Source organism: Taudactylus pleione, unplaced genomic scaffold (assembly GCF_031769625.1).
Source record: "Taudactylus pleione unplaced genomic scaffold, aTauple2 ptg000334l, whole genome shotgun sequence".
NCBI classification, from domain to species: domain Eukaryota; kingdom Metazoa; phylum Chordata; class Amphibia; order Anura; family Myobatrachidae; genus Taudactylus; species Taudactylus pleione.
Genome location: NW_028284735.1, coordinates 5,073,617 through 5,096,647, shown reverse-complemented (window position 1 = coordinate 5,096,647; position 23,031 = coordinate 5,073,617). Strand labels below are relative to the sequence as shown.

Below are 23,031 nucleotides of genomic sequence, written 5' to 3'. Positions count from 1 at the left end.
ATAGGGCAGTAATGTGGGCACAGGCACCGGATTTCTTAATTTTGAATAATTACCTGTAGTTTTACAAGGGTTAAATAGCCTTGGTCAACAAATTTGACAGTTGGGGTCTTTCCTTAAATTAGTAAACGCCCCACACCTCTGAGCATGGTCTGGTATTGGAATACAAAAAAAAAAAAAATCTGTGTGGGGTTCACCTTTTATTCCGATAACCAGCACTAGGCTGGTTATAGGGAGAAGGGGGGTAACATATAGCAGGGAGACACACTTAGCATGGTGTCCTCCTGCCATCACATTAACCAGCTCCAAACTATTCAGCACATTTCTGGAATCTCTCGGAAAGCTGATACACCGGCAGTGGCGTAATAAGGGGGTGCATGTGGGGCACCTTGCCCTGGGCACCATCTGACAGGCCCGGCAGAGTGGGGGAGCTGATGGCCAGGGCGATGTCCAGTGCTCAGTGATGTAACTAGGGCAGGGCCGCCGCGGCCGGCGACGCCCCCCTCGCCACCGTCCTAGTTAGCCAGTGTAGTGCCGACCGCAGTGAGGAGCTCATTCAGAGTTGGTCGCTGCTGGTGGCCGCTCGTTCTGCATGTGGGCGGATATTTTTTTTTTTTTATATATATATATATATATCTCTGGCCGCTCGCTAAGCTGTGGGTGACCACGCTGGAGACAGTTGTAATTATAGCGACCATCGGGCTTGCGATGAGACCCTGGGGTAGGGTCTAACTGCCGCAAGCTGAGTGGACTTCATGCTCTAATAGAGCAGGAAGTCCACTACTGACATCACTAGTGATGTTAGTAATCCCTCTACAAACGCCAGGCGTTCCTAAGGGAACTTAACTAGTGTGAGGAGAACCTCACAACAGGTGCTCAGGTGTGCACGATTTCCACAGCAGCTGTAATAAATGAGTGTAGTAGCACTCAAAGGGAGAAATACAAATATATGAAAAAATACAGCGCTAATTGAATTGGGTCTGTTAATAGGTATAATTCACCAGACGAAGTGTAATTGATTTAGAAAAAAAACACATTTATTAATTATAAATGATATATAGTAATAAAAAATTTAATAAATACAAATATAAAACTGCGTACATATAAAAAAAAACATGCAGGCCAATCTGTGGTACAACTACCCCTATATATATGAGATACTATTATTGGATATAATTTCAGTAACTTGGAGCTCTAGGACTCCTTTCAGGAACAAATGTGGTAAAGTACTTTAACTTCCCAATATGGATTAGTCTCCACCAACTCACGATAAATAGGGATCCAGATATTTCCAAGACATCATTGTGTCCATATAGTGTCCCTTGGAGTGGTGAAACAGAAGAATATCTAGAAGGTTTCTTTGGGAACAACTGTAAGGTTCGTCCGACGCTTGATAATTGCCCAAGCAAGAGACTTGTATGGTCCACAAAGTATATTCCAAATTGATGGCTGAAGCAAGAAAATGGAATCCAAAATGTATGTTCTTAGAGGATGGGGTGTTGAAACTGACGCGTTTCGCTGGGTAACCCCCAGCTTTATCAAAGGAAGTTAAAGTACTTTACCACATTTGTTCCTGAAAGGAGTCCTAGAGCTCCAAGTTACTGACATTATATCCAATAACAGTATCTCATATATATAGGGGTAGTTGTACCACAGATTGGCCTGCATGTTTTTTTTTATATTTGTATTTATTTAATTTTTTATTACTATATATCATTTATAATTAATAAATGTGATTTTTTTCTATATTAATTACACTTCATCTGGTGAATTATACCTATTAACAGACCCAATACAATTAGCGCTGTATTTTCCATAAATTTGTGTTCCTAAGGGAATGCCTGCATTTGTCCACCCACCCGCCCAAAAAACTCGATGAGCTGTCAATCAACATCGACAGCCGCCCCGTCTTGTTGCGAGCCCCGTAGCGACTGACCTTCAGTCGCTTAGCGGGGCTCGTGCATGCGCCTGCCGAACGCGGCGCATGCGCAAACTTCGGGCCGTTTGCAAGCGCTGTGCGCTCGCGAGCGGCTCTGAATGAGCTCCTGAGTGCGGTCAGCATTTACTCAGGACCGGCGCTAGTCTTCCCTGCGCCCAGCACTGTCCTGTGCTGCACAGCCACGCCCCTTCTCTCCCCCTGAGAGCTTACCTAATAGCGCCAGACGAAGGGTGGGAGGCGGGCTCTGGCTTGCCCATAGAGTCGCCAGTGCATTTACAGCAGCCAATGAGAGTCAGACAGACTTTCATTGTCTGCTGCTGCGCCCACTGCAAGAGCCGGGCTGGAGCTCATGAGTGAGCTCCGCCTTCCAGCTCCTGTAGAGGGTTATGGGAGAGATGTCATGACGTCTCTCCCATAATGCAAAGTGCGCCAGCCCGGGAGGACTGCGGTGGTGCGGACGGCAGCGTGAGCAGGAGCAGGAGCGGGGATTCAGGTAAGTGGTATTTTTTTTTTTTTACTTGTGTGTTTGTCTAATGGGTGCACTGCATCGGGGGGGGGGGAAGTGACCTCTATTAGGGACTACTACTAATGGAGGGAGGTAACTACTATTGGGGCACTACATCGGGGGGGCTCTACTGGGGACTACTACTGGGGGAACTACTACTGGGGGCACTGCATCGGGGAGGGACCATTACTGGAGGCACTACTGGGGAGGTCACCACTACTGGGGGCACTGCATGGGGAGGATCACTACAGAGGGCCCTGTATAAGGGGCACTGGACAGGGGGATCACTACTGGGGGCCTGCATAAGTGGGACCACTACTGGAGGCACCGTATAAGGGGAACTAATGGGTGACTGCATAAGGGGGACCACTACTAGGGGTACTGTATAAGGGGCACTACTAAGGGCCTGCATAAGAGGGATCACTACTGGGGACATTGTATACTAGGGGTACTGTATAAGGGGTACTACTGGGGGCCTGCATAATAGGAACCACTACTGGGGGCACTGCATAGGGGGGACTGTATAAGGGGCACTGCATTAAGGTGCATATGGAATGGAAAGGAATGTCCAGAGTGACGAGAAAGGGATGTGTGTCATGTTGACATGCCCCATTTTTAAGTGTCCACGCCCATTTTTTGGTGCACATACATAGGGGGGGCTCCATTTTAAAATTTGGGCTCCATATACCCTAGTTACGTCACTGCCAGTGCTGTGACCAAGTGCTTAATCCCAGCGCCTTAGTCCTGCAGTCCGGTGAGATGTATCCCCAGCAGGACACAAGTGTCCGGTGCTGGGACAGTATGTCTGTTTTCATAGCCGGTCAAGAACCAGCAGCGGCTGACATGTGGCACCGGCTGCTAGCTGAGTGCAGCTCATGGACCGCCGGCCATTGAAGAGGGGTGACAATTTGAATTTGAGCCAATCACAGTTGTGACAATTTTGAGAATCTGAGCCAAACTTGGCGTGCACCGGCAGCCAATAAAAATCGGCCACAGTGAGCCAATCGTTGTAAGCCACGTCATGGCTGGCTACGCCTGTGGCTTCTAACGTCAGATGTCTCTGGAAGGAAGAGTCAATTTGGCGGAAATGGGTGAAGAGCTCCAGCGGCCGTTAAAGAGTCCAGAAGACACTGGGCTCAAAAGAGAAGAGCTCCAGCGGCTGCAGAAGATGCTAGGAGACACCGGGCTCAATAGAGAAGAGCTCTGGCAGCGCCGCTACTCGCCAGAATGGGCCAGCAACAGAAGAAAGCGTCTGGGGACCGGAAAGTACTGCAGTGGTTGGGATGTAAAAGAGCGAATGAAGCTCCTCGCTGCAGCCTCTCCCACTGGACAGGTAGACCCTCTTTGAGGCCTTACCATCATTAACCCCTCCCTAGACCACCAGGTTGTTAGGCAGTAGGCACGTAGGGGCATCAGGCCTTAAGCCTGTGGCACAAATAGGCAGGTATTAGGCCCGCTCTCCTAACGCTATAATTGACCCTGGGCAATAGGCCTAGGTCCCATAAATAAGCGAGGTGCCAACTTCTCATCTTGCCCTGGGTGCCAAACACCATAGTTATGCCCCTGGACCTTGGTCACTGCTACCTGGGTGAAGACTGCTGTGGCAGTGGGAGTTTGCCAGCTCAAGGTGAAGACTACAGGAAGCACTGAGATTGTGGGAGTCGGCCCACCTCGGGTAAAAAATACATAGTAATTAGTTCAGCCAAAGACTACTGGACTGGTAAATCTAATTGCAATGTATTTTCATTCTATTGCACGCTATTTTAATTGTCAGGCATCAGGCCCGTTGCCACTGTGGGCGTTAAGCCCTAATCAGCAGGGACGGCCTTTGTTAGGCGGACAATAAGCCTGAGCCAGAGAGGGCACTAGTCCCACAAGGTATAAGGGGCATTAGGCCCTATAGGGTTAATTTGGGATCCACATCATTAACCCATTGTTAGGTGGGCAATAGGCCTACATAGTGTCAGTGATCCCCTAGAAGGCAGGCACTAGACGTGAGGCAGCAGAAGATCAGTAAGCCCTGTAGTACTGTTGTTCTGATTTGATAAGAATGTATTGTGGTTTGTAACCTTGTTACATCGTCATCTCAGCTACTGCAATCAGGCCTCCCATTAAAAGGTAGGCTGTAGTAAGGTACCCGTTTGTGATTATTGTAATGCTTTGTAACTGTATTATTCCCTTGTCCTGTAACAATTATTAAATTTTTGGTGCAGATGCATTGTTGGGGAGCATAGGGGTAGTATGGCGATATGGAGTGCACTACATCCAGCCTGTATTGCTGTTGGCAGGGTGCTGGTATATGTATGAGTAGTGAGGTTGGTGTGTGTGGCCAGAGGCGTCACCTACCTTGGTGTCACCTGGTGCGGACGCTCTGAATCCTCATGCGCTCCGTAGGTTTTCGCTCCCGGAAGGGGCGTGGCTTCACAGGAAGGGGCATGACCTTGCTCGTGAAGCCACACCCCTTATGTGTGCAGATCTTGGGTACGTTCCCGCCTCCCATTCTCAGCACACAGTTGGCTTACCCAGCGCTCCTGCAGCTGCTGGGGCAGCCCACAGTCTCTCCCTGCCTCCGCGTTCTGGCGTCACGGTGACACCATCTGACAGGGTGACACCAAAATAGCAGAACAGCTCTGCTATGTTGGTGTCACCCAGTGCGGCCCGCACCCCCTTGTGATGCCAGTGTGTGTGGTACACACGAAAGAAAGAAGTCAGTATAGTGAAGCTGTGTAGGTGGCTGTTGTTTTGTGTTTATGTGCAGGTACCGAGATCCGGACCATTTCTCCATTGCCCAAATTAATTATGCCAAAATCCTTGTTGGTCAAGGCAAATGGCAGGTAGGTCATGTGTACCTGACCCCCCTCTGCGGGTTCCAAGTGTCAAATTTGTTGACCAAGGATATTTAGCCCTTGCACAACTACAGCTACTTATTCAAATTAAAAAAATGTGGTGCCTGTGCCCGCTTTACTACCATATTCATGCCCAAAACCTTCTTGGTCAAAGCAAATGGCAAGTGGGTTATATGCATGTGACCACCCTCTGTGGGTTTCAAGTGTAACATTTGATGATGGAAGCTAGTTAACCCCTGCACAACTACATCTTCTGAAAATGACAAATATGTTGTGCCTGTGCCCGCTTTACTGCCCTTTTCATGCCAAAATCCTTGCTGGTCAAGGCAAATGGGTCATATGTATGTGACCACCCTCTGTGGGTTTCAAGAGTAACATTTGATGACCAGAGCTAGTTAACCCCTGCACAACTACAGATTCTTATTCAAAATGACAAAATGTGGTGCCTGTGCCCGCTTTACTGCCCTATTCATGCCAAAATCCTTGTTGGTCAAGGGAAATGGTTCATATGTATGTGACTACCCTCTGTGGGTTTCAAGTGTAACATTTGATGACCGAAGCTAGTTAACCCCTGCACAACTACAGCTTCTTATTCAAAATGACAAAATGTGGTGCCTGTGCCCGCTTTACTGCCCTATTCATGCAAAATACTTATTGTGCCAGGAAAATAACAATTGAAAACTGTGTAAGGGACACAATTCTTTGTTTGCATAGTGTTAGTTTAGTGATCTAACTTTATTTAAATGTTTTAATATAACATTTTCTGAATAAGAAGCTGTAAAATGAATAAGAAATGAATAAGAAGCTGGAGCTTGAATAAGAAGTGAATAAGAAGTGAATAAGAAGCCAACTTCAGCCTCGTCAGATGTTTTGGAAACATGTTATAAAGAACATTAGGGCTCCTGTGCCATCTAGTTACAGAACTTGTAGTGAGTTTCAGTTGCAGAATAACTTTGGGCACTAATATGAACTGGAAGATATGGTCCCATTGATCATCTTCGAGCATGAAATAAAGTACCTGTTGCCGTTCAACAGTGAAACTGGGGTACAGTAGCTCTGATTCTCAATTATCATTATAATATATTTATATATATATATGGGAGATTGACCGTGTTTTACTGGGTCTTTAGCACTCCAGAATTCAAAAGGGGTTTAAAATTGTACTCAATATGTAAACATCTGCTAACCCTAAAAAATGTTTGATCTGAGATTAAACCCATATTTCACGGGCCGGTATGCTGAGCCGCTCCTGAATGTCTGCAAAAGGGCATACCTTTACCCGCAAAACCAACTGACCACCCCCAAGGACCCCCACTCAAATCCAAAGTTTCAGGGATTTTGTGAATTGAACATAGTGGAGGTTACATAGGATATAAGGTACAGTATTAGCCTATATTACTTTTACCAGTGCCTCCGTACAGAGGATGAATATTAGAGAGGACAGGAGACACCTCAGCTTGGTACCTTTAAATATCTTAAATGAACCAGACAAGGCACCATTTACTCTGTTCTTGGCTGTAGAAAGAATATTACAATGGCATAATTAACTTGAACCCAGGTGCTCCAACTTTTAAGACATAAATAGCCAATTTATTTTATTGAAAGCCTTTTCGGCATCTATCACAGATGCTGAATGGATTAAGTCTTTTTAGTAGGGTTATCTTTAGCCTCCCTGATGGGAATAAATCCCACTTAATCCTGATGAATTAATGATTTCTGGGAACCAAATGATGGTTAGCAATGATTATAATGGGTTATGGTGTTGGTATCTTCATAATGTAGATCTGTGGGATGTGTCTTGATCTATAAAATGTCCCAGCAGTGTTATGTTTATGGGTGCATGTTGAAAGGAAGGTTTTTCTTAAACTAGGGGTCTACCTATTGTTTATCATGGAATCTATTGTACTTTTGTAGTTGAGTGGGTTGATGGCACGTTGAGGGTTTGTTTCTCGATTTTGGCTATTCTAGTGGAAGGGTGTGTGATGTGTAGTTATGTTATACCGACAGGGGAATCCTGACAAGGGCCTTAAGATAGGTGTCGAAATACCGACGCCCATCTTAAACCCGACGCTGGAACGCCAAAGGACACCAGCCCAAACAAGGTAAGTCCGAGGCGCCCTTAGCGTTAGCTGCGGGGGGGAGGGAGGATGGAGGGTTAGATTTATGGAGCGTAGCTGGGTTAAGGTTAGGTTTTGGGGGAGGAGAGGGTTAGGCACCCCTAGGGGGAGGTTTATGGGTAGGCACCTCTGGGGGTGGTTAGGGTTAGGCACTAAGGGGGAGGGTTAGGTTAGGCACCACTGGGGGGGTTAGGTTTAGGCACTAATGGGGAGGGTTAGGGTGCGAGGTGTGGAGGGTTAGGCTACAAAAAGGGAGAATTGGGGGGGGGGGGGGGAGAGGGGAGGGTACTTACTCGACCCCTGTCTGGATACCAACCATCGGGATGCCGTTGTCTCTATTCTGACAGGAGGCATCCCGACAGCCGGCATTACATACCGATTCCGTGATGATACCTGTAGCAACAGGTGTTGTGATTGTATGTCTCAGGTTGTCTCCAATTGTGGTATGTTCGTTGGTGGTAATGAGGGTTGTGTGGTGCATAGTATGGTAGATTGGGGGGTGGTATCTATAGCTTGGTGTTTTGTTTGTATAGATAGTTTGTGATTGTGTGTGTGTGTGTTCTTTTTGTTTGTGTAATTGTTGAGGTCTCTTGATATTTTTTAGTTATTTATTGTGGTTTCCAGAATACTCTTGGAGTAGTGTCTGTAGTTAATTACTGTAGTTATGTTGAAATTACTGCTGCCAGCTTCAGTCAAGGAGAGGTACTCTATGGAGAAAAGCATAGTATACCAATCAGAAACTGTAACTTGTTGCTACAATATTGAAATCACATTTTTTTTCCTTTGCATCACTTTTGATAAATGTTTTATAATGTGTGTGTTTTATAAATGTATATATGGCTAGAAAGAAAATGATCTATATTGAACAATCCCAATAGTGGTGGAATACCTTGGCACTGTAACACCAGCTCACCAAATCAACTATAATACATCTGTATGTATGAAACAAAATGCAGGGCACAACCTTGCTCACTCAGTACTTATAAAAACAACCATATTAATAAAATTGCACTTAAAATATCAAGACATCAATCGATAATTACACAAACGGACACGTCTATATCTCATTTAGGTTTCTCTATATTATATACTGTAGATTGCGGTTCTTCCTTTCAGAATTTACATGTATAAAACATTACAATGGTCCCTGAGATTCCTCCCAGCAACCTTTTTCTCTCATGTAGATGGTGAAAGATGTCTGGCAATGAAGTCTGTTATCTGATCCTTTATTTTCAATCCATTTGCAGTACAGTATGTGAGTTCTGAATGGATTTTCATTTCTGGAAGTGGAACCACTTATTTTAGTGTACATTCCACTTATTAAACTGGAAATTATTTTTCTGTGATTGACAGATTCATCTTGGCTTCCATCTAGATAAGCTGTTTACTGGGTAATGGAACCTTTGCATTACATCTTAGTTAAGAGATTCAGAATAATCTTCTGACTGCATTCTACATTACACTGAAGTGCCAAAAGTCATGGAATAGTAGTATGTAAAGGTAATGGTAGGTGGCGTCAACATACTGTGACGTCTTGGAAATGCCCAGACCTGCATCAGTTGTAATCTGACATCTCGGGAGTCAGTTTGAATACCAGCTTTGTTGCCAATGACAAGTCGTCGTTAATCATCATAGTTTGAATGGGGCATAATAGTAGGAGCCCGACATACGGTGCATTTAATTTCCAAAGTTGTGTGAACATTTAACATTCCTTGAACAATTGTTTCACTTGTGTACTGGGAATACCTCATGGAAAATATAATCACCCACCATGGACATCGCAGTGGCCGACCATGGGTGCCGAATGACTGTGACCAGCAGCGTCTGGCCAGAATTGTCCGTGGTAACAGACAAGCGACACTGGCTCAAATCACACCCACATTCAATGCAGGAGGTACCAATGCAGGAGGTATTCAGTAGGTCAGTTTAGCATTCTTTAGCTGCCATGGGATATAGGAGCATAAGACCCACCAGAGTGCCTCTGTTAACACTACGACATCGGGCACAGCGCCTCACTTGGGCTTATGAAGTTGCCAATTGGACCCTGGAGAACTGGCAACATGGGGCAAGGTCTGATGAATCGCGGTCCCAGTTGTTTCGGGCTGATGATTGGGTTCAGGTGTGGCGCAGACCCCATGAGGTCAATGACCCCAGTTGTCAACAAGGCACCATGCAGGCTGGTGGTGGTTTCTTAATGGTGTGGGGTAAGTTCACGTGGCATGGTATGCCTGAACATGTAATTGACCGGGAATCACTATGCTGCATTGCTTGATGACCATTTTCAGCCCTTCATGGACTTCATGTACCCCCACAACGATGGAAAATTGTAGCAGTATAGTGCACCATTTCATCGGTCACCAGTTGTCCAGAATTGGTTCGAGGAGCTCTCCGGAGAGTTCTGACGAACGGTGTGGCCACCATGTTTGCCCGACATGAACCCATTTGAGCATTTATGGGATGTGGCGGAGAGGTCCATTAGCACCCAAGATCCTGCACCTACAAATATCAGGGAGCTGTGGTAAGCTATCCAGGTGGCATGGGTCAACATCTCTCCAAAGGTCTTCTGTCCACGATACTAGGCATCTATTCCATGACTTTTGGCACTTCAGTGTACATGTTTCTAATTAAGTATATAAGATGGGGTCTGATCTAATGCAGTGTCACAAGGATACAGTGCTGTAACGGGTTGAGTACAGGAATTTTTGTTTTTTAGCATTGCAACACCATATTGAGTGATGATGAAAATGGGAAAATACTTCATGATAATTACAATATTTAGTGTGCTATTCTTATATGCAATATGTGCAAATGACATTTCAGAAAGTAATACCCAGACTATCTGTTTTCCTGCAGTCTCTACTTTAATGAACTGTCGGACAGTGGTCTCCGAGCCATGCAGACACTGGGAGACGTCAGAGTACTTGTGTCTCTCACAGAAGGACGAGATGCATCACGTCATTGGGCTCTGATATTGAGGGAGGTGCGGGCCAATGCTGGAGGCTGGGACCATGCACGAATGAGCGCTCACCTGACTCTGCTTTTACGGGATCTGCAAAGTAGCCGGGCACTGACCCAGAATCTGTGGCGCAAAGTGCGAATTCTCCGTGTGGAGACTGAAGTCAAACGTATGCTGAGCAGCATTCAACAAGGAAAGCTCTGAGAGTATGTTGTGGCACATTCAGTGTTTTGCTGAAAATATAGATTACACAGAACAATAGTCACCTGTAAGTAAAGGTGAGAATGTATAAGTTGTATGTGCACTATTATCTGTCATCTGTACTTATCTCCTTTTATTATACCTAAAAAATAAAATTGCTATAGATATTGCCCTTGATCCTCTCAGCGGTGCAGTGTTTATTACCAGTTTTGGATTTCAGTAGCATAAATTAAAAATAAACCCCTTTGTGTAACGTACTATTATATTCTGTGTAATTCTTCGGTGTACTGTATAACAGAATGTTTTATTCTTTGATTGTGTTACACCAGAGGTTCACAAGCTCTGTCCTCAAGGCACCATAACGGTCCAGGTTTTAATAATAACCATACTTGGGCACAGGTGTCTTGATTCAGCTTGGATCGCAGTTGCTAATACGCAATCGTCCAATTGTTGAGTACTGCATATGCGAACTGGCCACTGCGATCGGGACTGTGAATGCAGTGACTAGGCAGACCCATTGCAGACTAATTGCCGTTTGGGGGGTGGTGACGGGGTGGTGGACGGCGAAACGCAGGCGTGCCAGGGCGTTTGTATGCCGTTGCAGGGGTGTGCATAAATTATCCACGGCAATGCCCTATGCAGCCTGAGGCCTGATAGCGTGCACTGAAGTTAGCAATTTCTGAGTAAGGACTGACCTTGTGAAAGTGAGCGTGAGGCTGTGATGGTACTCGATTATACCAATGCTTTTGCAGTCTTGCTAAACATTACAGATGTGTGTAACGTAAAGTGGGCGTCCTTATTTTGTCATGCGGCAGCATTACGAACGCAATGAATATCGCAATTGAACTACGTGAGCAATCACTATTGCAATCGCAATAGCGATCCTTACTGAATCAGGTCCTTAATTAGTACCTATCTTTTGATTTAACCATCTGTGCTTAACAATGGATATCCCTAAAACCTGGACTGTTAGGATGCCTGGACCAAGTTTGGGAACCTCTGTGTTACTATAGTTTCCACCACTTGGGAGTTCTTTTTTCTTCTTTCCTAGTTATCACCCCATTAAGGTGACTAGGAAGAGCAGCTGTATGTTTCAGTGCTGCAGCTGGTTGTAATCCGTTTTCTAAATACAACCAGCTAAGTACTGAATAGCGCAGTGGCGGAACTAGAGAATTTTGGGCCCAGGTGCAAGAATATGCTTTGGGCCCCCCTATGCAGTGCTCCCAGTAGTGGTCCCCCTATGCAGTGCCCCAGTAGTAATCCCCTCTATGCAGTGCCCCCAGTAGTAATCCCCCTATGCAGTGCCCCCAGTAGTAATCCCCCTATGCAGTGCCCCCAGTAGTAATCCCCCCTATGCACTGCCCCCAGTAGTAGCCCCCCCCATTCAGTGCCCCCCAGTAGCGGCCACCCTCCCAATACAGTGCCCCCAGTAGCGCCTCCCCCTATACAGTGCCCCCAGCAGCGGCCACCATCCCCATAAAGTGCCCCCAGTAGCGCCTCCCCTATACAATGCTCCCAGTTGCGCCCCCCCATGCTGTTCCAGTCTCTGTGCCCCCTTACACACACACAAAAACGCTACTTACCTGATCCCTGACCCTGCCAACGACCACCGCTGTCCGCTCCTCCGGGTCCGCTCTCGCTCTGCGCTATGGGATGGGAGAGACGTCATGATGACGTCTCTCCCATCACCCGCTGCGGGGGGGAGCAGGAGCTCATGAGTGAACTCCTGCCGGCTCCCTCCGTAGACGACGTAGCAGCCAACGAGAGTCTGTCTGACTCTCATTGGATGCTATAACAAACACAGCCGCCGCCGAATTCTGTGTGTTTGTAAACTGTGTAGTGCAGAACGCTACTCACTGCGGTCTGCCCTACACTTGCGACCCGGGGGACACTAGCTTTTAGTCTATAGGTGCCCTGAGCACTGGAATGGTTGCCTAGTGGTAATTATTCCAGCTCTGCCTTCCAGCATGGGGCAGGGGCACAGCAGGGCTCCAGAGCATGGCTGTGTAGGTCACTCTGCATGCAGCTTTACTGCTTGGCACTCAAGCCATGGCCTCCGCAAACTGAACCAGTAAAAAAAAATTCTAGTGATTGAACGAAGTGCCTTGCATACCGGCACACTTCGAGCACTGTATATATATATATATATATATATATCTCTATCTATTTATCTAAAAAATGTGATGGCGGCACTCACGGGTCTGTAAGAAAAGATTAATTCTGACAACTGTGTCAAATCTTGTCCAACATTTCGGTCACATAGACCTTTATCAAGAACACTAAAGAAAAAACAAGTGAACATACATATATACCAGCAGATCTGCATTGATAGGTGCTGGTTCCCCATGTCTCACGTTAGGAGCTGCGGGTCTGACGTCTTCAGCGTGTCCATCGTGGAGCCCGGCGCATGCGCGATGATGCCACCAGCGTGATGGCGTCACACTCAGCGCTGTGCTATGGGACCGAGCGCTGTGTAGTCAATCACAGTACCCCCAGTGGTCATGCTGGGAATAGGTGAAAATGTAATACAGGCAATAGTATGAGCATAATATATAGTGATCTGCACCCTAGTGTTCTGGTTCAAATGACAGTAGTGCAGGAATCTAAAGATCGTGATCTCAAGGAACAATGGCCCTGATTCAGAGCCGGACGCTCTGACCAGAGCGCTCGCTCTGAATCAGGGCCCTCCTTCATTAAAATGGAGCATCCTCCTGGACGCTCGTATAGCTGTGGGTCACCACCCACAGCATATACGAGCGTGCAAAAAGATGGTCGCGATGGTCTTGACCATCGCGACCATCGGACTTGCGAGGGAAACCCTGCGGTCGGGATTCCCAGCCGCAAGACCAGGAGTGATTTTGGCTCTATCAGAGCCAAAATCACTCCCACTGACATCACTAGTGATGTCAGTGGGGCCAGCTTCAGACGGTAGGCGTTCCCATGGGAACGCCTCCGTCTGGCAGGCACACCCACCAAAGGGGGCGTGCTGTCAATCAACATCGACAGCACGCCCCCTTTGGTGCGAGACCCCGAGTGATGGAAACCCCGTCGCTCGCCGGGTCTCGCGCATGCGCACGACGGAGCTCCCTCCGTCGTGCGCATGCGCAGTGGGGAACATCGACCCACTTGCGAGCGTACTGCTGCTCGCGAGTGGGTCTGAATGACCCCCAATGTGCATAACATGAAAAACTGAAAAGAGAAAAAATATAAAAAATACGGAGAACATATAAACTCCACACCCAAATATGACATACAAGAAAAGGTGCATAAAAGAAATATAAAAAAAAAAATGCTAGAATCAAGAATGAAGTGTAGAACGCATCACACTTAGACAGTATACTTGACAAGTCAGGTGAATATATAAGAAAAAATAATCAGGGCACTCGTCAAAATGGCTTCAAGACCTGAAAAGCATGAAGTGTATAAAATCAGAACAAACCAAATTCTTTGTGTGCTGTATGTCCATAGATGCCACCACCCATGTCACCATCCTTAGTGTGTCACCCGCTATTACAGTAGCCTATCTTCTTAGGAGGTCACCCATCCTAATACTGATAGGGCCCAGCACTGCTTGGCTGCCAAATTCGGCCGAGTTTGGGCATAACCAGTACGGTGTGACTGTAAAATGTATACACACCTGATGGGTACAATAGTGAGGCCCTGAGGGTGTAGCAATTTCCGCCCCACTGCCTATGGGAGTTCACCCATCTGTTTGGACATTTGCACAGTGTATCGGAAAGGCGCCACCAAAAATCAAAATAGTCTGATGATATGGAAAAAATTGCGCTATGGGAGCCGTAAGGCAAAGAACTCCCTCTGTTGGGGGATCTTCTGATACAGAAAAAAGTCACAAAAAACATTGAGGCCATGGTGTTCATGTTGTGAATCCATCTGGTTTCTAACTGAAGTAATCGTCTCTCTCTGTCTCCACTTCTCTTGGATAGTGGCACATGGTCGATCACTTTGTATCTAAGGGTTGCTAATGAATGGCGAGCCTCCTTGAAGTGCCGAGCAACTGTCTGGTCGGCGCTTGTCTGATAGCAGTGCGATGTTGGGCCATTCTTTTGCGGAATAGCCGTGTGGTTTTGCAGATGTAAACAAGGCTGCACGGACATCTGATCATATATACACAACATATTTACTCAGACAGGTGAGTATATGTTTTATGGGAATATGTTTCCCAGAATGTGGATGGACTACATAGTTTCCAGGTTCCATATAGCTGCAAGTGGTGCAGCCTGTGCAACGATAGCAGCCCGGTTTTCTGGATAAAAAGTATGTTATTTGTCGTGAAATGTCATTATGGACTAGCCAGTCTTTTAGGGTCTTTCCCCTTTTGTAGCACAAAAGCTTCTGTAATATGGTAATGCAGGTGGCGTCACCCCTCCTGTATGCATTAATGATCCGAGCGGCTTCCAAGGACGCAGCATCGGATCATTTGCAATCCCTTTCAGCTGGCTGAGTGACCATGGGGTCACGCAAACTGGCCGCCGCAGATGTGTAAAAAGGCTAGGAAATCTCCTGTCCTCTCCTTGTGAAACGGAAGCCATCGTCACCCTCAGCCAACCCAGAAATGGCAGCAGACTGTCAATCACTAACAATCTGCTGCCGGACTGCATGCGGGATCGCAGAACCATACTGCACATGCCTAATACAGGTCCAGCGTATGGGCAAATTCCCGATAATCAGGAGTCTGCATGATTCCTGTCACTGCGTCTGCAGCTGAATCACCCCCTGAAATCACTGTCTATCAGGGCTGGATTCCTGTTCCCAGACAGAAGGGGGCCCGCCCGCACTGGCACTGTGTGGCTGCAATCACTCCCTTGTTATTTGTAATCTCCATATGTTAAGCTTTGCCAGAATCAAATATTGTGGATTGATTATTCTGTCTACCACAGTCTGAATGAATTGAGTGCCGAGCTGCTCATTGAGCCTGCTAGGAAGAGATGAGAGCAGGGATGGGCATTGAATGGTTGCCGGGCTTCAGCCATCAAATCCAGCGATGCGATGGCAACTAGCCATCGCAACACCACCAATAAATAGTATAACCATTGCGATGGTTATACTTGCGAGTCGAAAAGGGGGTGGAGCTCACAGCACCCCTGCCCACGTCACTGCAGGGGCATGCCCAGCACTCTCTGAGATGATGGGCTGCCCCCAGGCTTCCCCTATACAGAGAATAGATGCGCACAGCTTTTATTCTACTGCCGCTCACCCGCTGCTCTGTGTAAGCAGAGCAGCAGTATGTGCTCACCCCCCACAGCCAGCCATCAGATGGCCATCGGAAAGCTGCATATGCTGGCTGGCAACCATTGAATTTCCGGTATTCGCTGAAAAATACTTAAATCGAATCAGAAACATCGATGGCTGCTAACAATCGGCTTCCGATGTCCATCCCTAGATGAGATTGCGACAGTGTGTGTATGAAGCCAGCCTCTCAGCTCCAGAACCTGTTTAATTTAAGAGTGTCCTGGTTTTATGGGATTGTATGACAGTGTGTGGCCCTGGCAAAGTTCAAACCTACGCAAAAACCTAATCCTGGTCAAACTACACCACCATTCCAAATTTGGTGTTGCTAGGTACAAAACTGTGTCCGTGCATGAAGGAAAAACAGAGAGACGCACACACCCACACACTTTTTTGCTCATTATATACAGTAGCCTGTTCATTATATTGTATTGTATAGCACATCATTATATTGTCCGTTTCATTGATATTTTATTTTCTGATTCATCGTTATTTATTTTAAGGGTTTGACAAGCCTGCAGCTTGTTTTGAAATGCAGGTTTCAATTTAACTACTGTGGCTCCATATAAAAGAAGGATAGTAATAATAATAATAATAATAACAAAATAAAACAATAAAAAAAATTACACTCAAACGTTTATTCCCCTTTGACTCTATATAAAAAGTAAAGTTTCCCTTTCTCCAATCATCCAGCCCAATAATAGTTACAATTAGCAATCTCATATCGGTAATGTAACCTAAATTAGCAATTTAGGTTATATTACCTGACTTCCACCTGGCAGAGTTAGGACATAAAAATACACAGCTGTAGTCTTCTAATCAGACTGTTACCTTTTTGCGTAGCCAAAAATTTGGGACTGACTTAAATCATTCTAGTGCAGAGGTTCCCAAACGCGGTCCTCAAGGCTCCCCAACAGTTCAGGTTTTAGAGATATCCATGGTTGAGCACAGGTGACTTAATTAGTACCTCAGCCAATTTGATTTAACCACCTGTGCTCAACCATGGATATCTCTAAAACCTGAACTGTTGGGGAGCCTTGAGGACCACGGTAGGGAACCTTTGTTCTAGTGAACCAGCTTTTACTTAAGCTGAATAAAATAAAAATATTCCTTTTCCATTACCACGCTAAGGGGTCAGTCCAAATAGGAGCGATTTTGCAAAAGTGAGTTTGGTTCATAAAACTCCCATACATTGCATAAATGCACACAGGGATGCTGCGTTTTGGGTCTGGGGAAGGGACGTGGCCTAATCGCGTAAGGTGTGGTCAGGCCCCCTTAGAATAAAAAAGAAAAGATTTTTGCAGCGCCGTGTACCGGCGCTGCGTGCTGTAGTGGGGGATACTGTAAGCCCCTCAACCCGATGCAAAGCTAGAGGAGGTGCGATCAGTGTGATCGCTCCCCCCAACAGGCATAGGAGACTGCTGCCGATACTGCTCAGCAGCCGCAAGCAGTCTCCCACTGCAGCCCAGCACACAGCAACGTGTGCTGGGCTGCTGTGAGGGAGGGGGGTGGAGCCAGACCCCCGCCATGCCTATCCAGCAAGCCCGGAAAATTAGTACCCGCTCACACCCTCTCGGTGCCTCCTTCATCATGCTTGCCTACCCTCCTCATTTCCTCAAGTAAGATGGGAGCTCCCGTTGCCCCGCAATGTATATGCAATCCCACGCTTTCCCACTGCCCTGCAAAAAATCTTACCTGTGCATGCTTGATGCAGCCTGGGCTTGCATACAGGAGGATGCAGGGGCATGGAGTCTGTTTGCTATGAAGTCCGAAGATGCCTCCCAGGGGCGCCCCTGCACAGCTGACAGTCACATGGGCCACACACTGCTGGGAGAGACTGATGCTCCCAGCATTCCCTGGCCAGCCCAGGCTTCACAGCCATAACGGAGGACAGACAGCTGGGGGAGGAGCCTACGCTGAAGTGACTGAGGAGCTGTGTGACTGATCAGAGCTCGTAGCTCTAGCAAGAACCATAGATGTCAGTGGTGCTGCAGGTGAGGGGATGAGAGAGAGAGAGTGTTTGTGGAGTGTGGGGGTCTATTAATGTGTGTGTCAGTGGAGGGGTCCATTAATGTGAGTCTGTGGGGGGGTTCTATTACTGTGTGTGAGTATGTGGCCCGGGGGGGGGGGTCCAATTACTGTGTGTGTGTGTGGTAATAGATACGCCAATAGATGGATCTAGACATGCCTTTTAGGCGGTGCTGGCCACGCCCTCCAACACCACGCGTGTCGCTTGCTACATCCGTAAATGATCTCCCTCAAACTACTTTTCAAAAGTAGGCAAGTATGCCCTGAATGCGCACACCAGAAATGCAAGATCCAATTACAAATGCAAATTCACGGTAAGCACTGCGAGGTTGCGTGACTTTTCAACAAAATGCGACCTGGTAGAAGTGAGGAAACCACCCTGGATCCCCCCCAAAAAAGACAACTGAGATTGCAGGACCATATAGAAGGCTGCGAGTGGCCATAAGAAAAGTACTTGATGTTTTATGTTTTTAAAAGGTGTCAAATTAGTGTTTTTTGGAGAAAAATGTCTGTAGTATTTTTTGGTATTTTTATACATGTCTGTAAAAAGTTGGAATAAACATTTGCACCTCCACATACCTGTCCCACATAATTTACACCTTCACGTACCTGTCCCCCATCATTTACACCTCCACATACCTGTCCCCCATCATTTACACCTTCACATACCTGTCCCCCATCATTTACACCTTCACATACCTGTCCCCCATCATTTACACCTTCACATACCTGTCCCACATCATTTACACCTCCATATACCTGTCCCACATCATTTACACCTCCACAAACCTGTCCCACAGGGATGTAGTCAGCATCCCAACGTGCGGGATGATGACGGGCGAAATACCGTTGCCAAATCCCGACCGCTGGCATCCTGAAGGTAAGTATCGGGCGTTAGGGGGAAGGTTAGAGTGCGGGGTTAGGGTAAGGCATTAGGGGGAGGGTTAGGTTTAGGCACTAGGGGGGGAGGTTTGGGTTAGACACCGGGGAGGGAGGATTAGGGGTAGGCGTAAGGGTTAGTCTTACCTTCTTTCCTTATGGGTGTCGGGATTCTGACTGTTGGTATGCTGCTGTCGGTATTCTGACCAGCGGCCTCCTGACCACCGGGATCTCATACCCAGCCCGTCCCACAATATATACACCTCCACGCATCCGTCCCACAATATATACACCTCCACTTACCTGTCCCACAATATATACACCTCCACGCACCTGTCCCACAATATAGACACCTCCACGCACCCGTCCCACAATATGTACATCTCCACGCACCCGTCCCACAATATATACACCTCCACGTACCTGTCCCACAATATATACACCTCCACGCACCTGTCCCACAATATATACACCTCCACATACCTGTCCCACAATATACACACCTCCACCTACCTGTCCCACAATCTATACACCTCCACGTACCTGTCCCACATCATTTAACCCATTATGGGGGTGGCTTCACAAACGGAGGCGTTCCATGCGAACGCCTGCCGCTTGTGGGCAGCCCCACTGACATCACCAGTGATGTCAGTGGGAGAGCTTCTGGCTCTATTAGTGCCAGAAGCTCTCTGGGGCTTGCGGCCTAGAGACCCTACCACAAGGGTCTCGTCGCAAGCCCGATGGTCGTGATGGTCTTGACCATCGCGACCATTATCCTGGCCGCTCGCAATAGCTGATTGCATGTTAAAGACAGTGCCACTTTTAGAGGTTCACGTATTAAGCAGTGAAAAGAGTGGAGAAGTAGACGAGTGTCTTGAAAATGTTTCCTTAATAAATGGCTATCAGATCACAGATTGAAATAATCCAGTAGCCATGTAGGATGTGTCTGACACCACCTTCTGCATTTGCATCTGAGATGGACGGATTTACATAACCGCTTGTTTGCGGCTCTGCAAATCCGTCCACCTCTGAATCAGGTCTCCAGGTCTAAAATTTCTGTCTGTTTTATGAGGTTTGATGTGCAGTTTTCAAACCGCTATTAGATAAATTACATTTCCATGCCAACACAATTGAGATAGCAGTTTCAGAACTATTATGAGATTAGTCACTGTGATATGCATTATAGTATTTAGCAAATCTCATATGTAGATCCTACAAACTGCAGTAAGGGCCTGATTCAGAGGTTGCAGCAGTTGCGTTTCTTGACGCAGACACTAAGGCATTTTTATGCTAATGTCGCGGTTGTGGGTCTTCCTACTGAGGCGCACCATCGGAGATTACACAGAATCATGGCCATCTGTTCTTAGTGCAAATGCGTTTTTAGATGCAGTCGCTGAACGTGACATCTGGCTAGTCACCCACCCAGTTACCACCCAGATACGCCAACGAAATTTCATGTATCTGCGTCTTCATGCAGTAACTATTGGCTGCCCAGACGGAGGCGTTCCCATGGGAGCGCCTACCGTCTGGGGCCGGCCCCACTGACATCACTAGTGATGTCAGTGGGAGTGCTTTTGGCACTGATAGAGCCAAAAGCACTCCTGGGCTTGCGGCAGCGAGACCCTACCGCAGGGTCTCGTCGCAAACCCGATGGTCGCGATGGTCTTGACCATCGCGACCATCATTTTGGCCGCTCGCTATAGCTGTGGGTGGTCACCCACAGCTACCCGAGCGGCCAGGAGGACGCTCCAAAAAGGAGCGGGGACGGCCCTGGTTCAGCGCCAGCGCGAATTGGACTCGCGCAGACGAAGCTGCCACAGCAACTACCTCTGAATAAGGCCCTAAATCTCACATTTCACTGTTTACAAACCACACATAAAATTTGCAAAAAATATATATGGTTAGCCAGTACTACTCTTTATTAAATCTAAAAGAAAAATGGGAGGGGAAAGACCATGGGTCCAGGGCAAAATTACAAATGGCACCCCCTAATGTGTGCGCACGCCAAGCAAGCATGGCCACAAGGGGGAGAGGCCACTGGGGAGTGGCCACTGAAAAATAGGGGTGTGCCAACATGACACGCCACCGTTTCTCATCATTCTGGGAGCATTCCTTTCCACTCCATATGCACCTTAATGCCCCCAGTAGTAGTGCTCCTTATGCAATGCTCCCAGTAGTAGTGCCCCTTATGCAGTGCCCTTTATACAGTGTCCCCAGTAGTAGTGCCCCCAGTAGTAATGCCCTTTATGCAGTGCCCCTAGTAGTAGTGCTTTATATGCAGTGCCCCAATAATAGTGCCCCTTATGCAATGCCCCAATAGTAGTTCCTCTTATGCAATGCCCTCTGTAGTAGAGCCCCTTATGCAGTGCCCTCAGTAGTAGTTTCCTTTATGCAGTGCACCCAGTAGTAGTGCCCCTTATGCAAAGTTCACAAAAGTAGTTCCCCTTATGCAATGCCCCCTGTAATAGTGCCCCTTATGCAGTGCCCCCAGTAGTAGTAGTGCCCCTTACAAATAAAACACACAGAACACAAAATTATACTTACCCAAATCCCTGCTCCTGTGCCCACCGCCGCCTGCTCCTCCCGCTCGGCACTAAAGGAGAGACGTCATGACGTTCTTCCCTACACACACTGTGGTAGCACACTGCCGCCTGGTAGTACACTCACTGTCAGTGAATGTACTACACAGCGCCAGCGTGTTTGTTCTACTGTGTAGTGCAGTGGACTGCACTGACCTAGATGGCAGCCAGTGGCACCCCCTCCCCCTGTCGCCAGGTCCAACAGCGTCCAGGGAACGTGCCCCACTTGACCCCCCCCCTATGTATGCCACTGAGTGATATAAAGGAAAATAGATCATAGTAACTACAGTCTATACGGGACAGTCATCCATCAAAGCAAGTATAACAATGGAGGAGAAAGACGGCGCAGTGTTGAACTGATGGATCTGGTGGCAATAGCCCAAGCAATATTGAACAATGATATATATTGTCTACAGAAAATTCTGTAGTAAAATATATTAACAATTATTTATTAATACAGCCTTAAAAAAACCTGTGTGAGTTCCATATAGAAACAAATAAAGAATATACACAATTACCTATAAGATATGATCATATGTATAAATATAAAACCATAGGTATAAAGTAGTGCAATTGTCACTAATAAATGAAAATTAAAGGGGCACCTGGGTTATATATGAACTGTAGAGCGGAGTGAGTCTCTTCAAATTATTGGTATTACCAGGTCTGATGCAAGGAAAGGTTCCTTCCTAAATGCTATGAATTGGTACGGTAGAAATATCCAGATTAGTAGTGGCTTTTTCACTGCAGTCTGTGCAGACCCGTCTGGTAGTGTATGTCATGTTGTTTACTGGGGTGTTGCAGATGCTGGGTGCCAAAAAAAGCACCCAAATAAAATGTCCCACTTAGTTCGAGAGAAATTCTGCTATTACTTCATGAACAATCCTGCTGCAACCACTTACATCCCACACCGCTACCCTCATACAGTCACTGGTTTGTGACCTGTATACTCCTCTGAAGCCCTGCTCCATACTGAGAGTCTGTATATGCATAACTGTGAGTACGGCTGTACTAATCACATTACTGCAGAATAAATCACCCCACTGGTTAAGTACTGGGCTTGTTTACTGACTCGGCATCTGCTGGTGTGTACAACTACTCTGCCATACCGACAACAGTACACACATGTTCCAACATGTTATGGGCCCAGGCACACAAGCGCCAGTCACACAGACCCCAAGCTTTCAGAACACCAAGCAGCACACAGTCACAGTTAGACACTTGCAAAGAGTGAATACAGCACAGACTGTTTTCAGGGCAGTGTGTTGGTTTATGAAACTAAAAGGTTCAGAGAATTACACCACATGGAAGCTTGCTATGGAGATGAAATGAAAGCATGAAATGTTGTGGAAAGTTACAATTAATTCCAGTGACAGTCTAAGCCCAAATTATGTAGAAAGAGCCATGGGTATGATTGGTTTGAAAGTTGAATAAAATGTGTACTCTACCATACATGGGAATGTATCAGCAAAAGTCTGCAGGTAGCATATGAGGATGGGTCTAATGAGAAGAATTAATCTGAGGCATGTATTATATAATACCAAGCTATGTGAATGCAGCAGTATTAGTGATTACATTGACTGAATGATGTCTATACCTCAAAAACTAACATTTCTAGGAGCTTGAGTAGATGATGAAGAGATCACCACGGCAATGCTGCAAAACTTAACGTCTGAGTTTAACTTTCTAGTAGTGATGTTGGAAGTTAACACAGTCAAGTTAAATACAGACACAGTT

The 23,031-nt window shown here is 46.7% G+C and overlaps 1 protein-coding gene across 2 annotated transcripts in view; it reads left to right on the top strand.

Annotated features, from left to right (window-relative positions):
* Positions 1-10,818, top strand: part of NLRX1 (NLR family member X1) — an 85,494-nt gene extending 74,676 nt beyond the window's left edge. For both annotated transcript variants that reach the window (XM_088443805.1, XM_088443806.1), the window contains exon 8: positions 10,258-10,818. In XM_088443805.1, coding sequence (XP_088299931.1) covers positions 10,258-10,564 — 307 coding nt within the window. In that variant the 3' untranslated portion in view covers positions 10,565-10,818. The remainder of the gene's footprint in view (positions 1-10,257) is intronic.
* Positions 10,819-23,031: the final 12,213 nt, after the last annotated feature.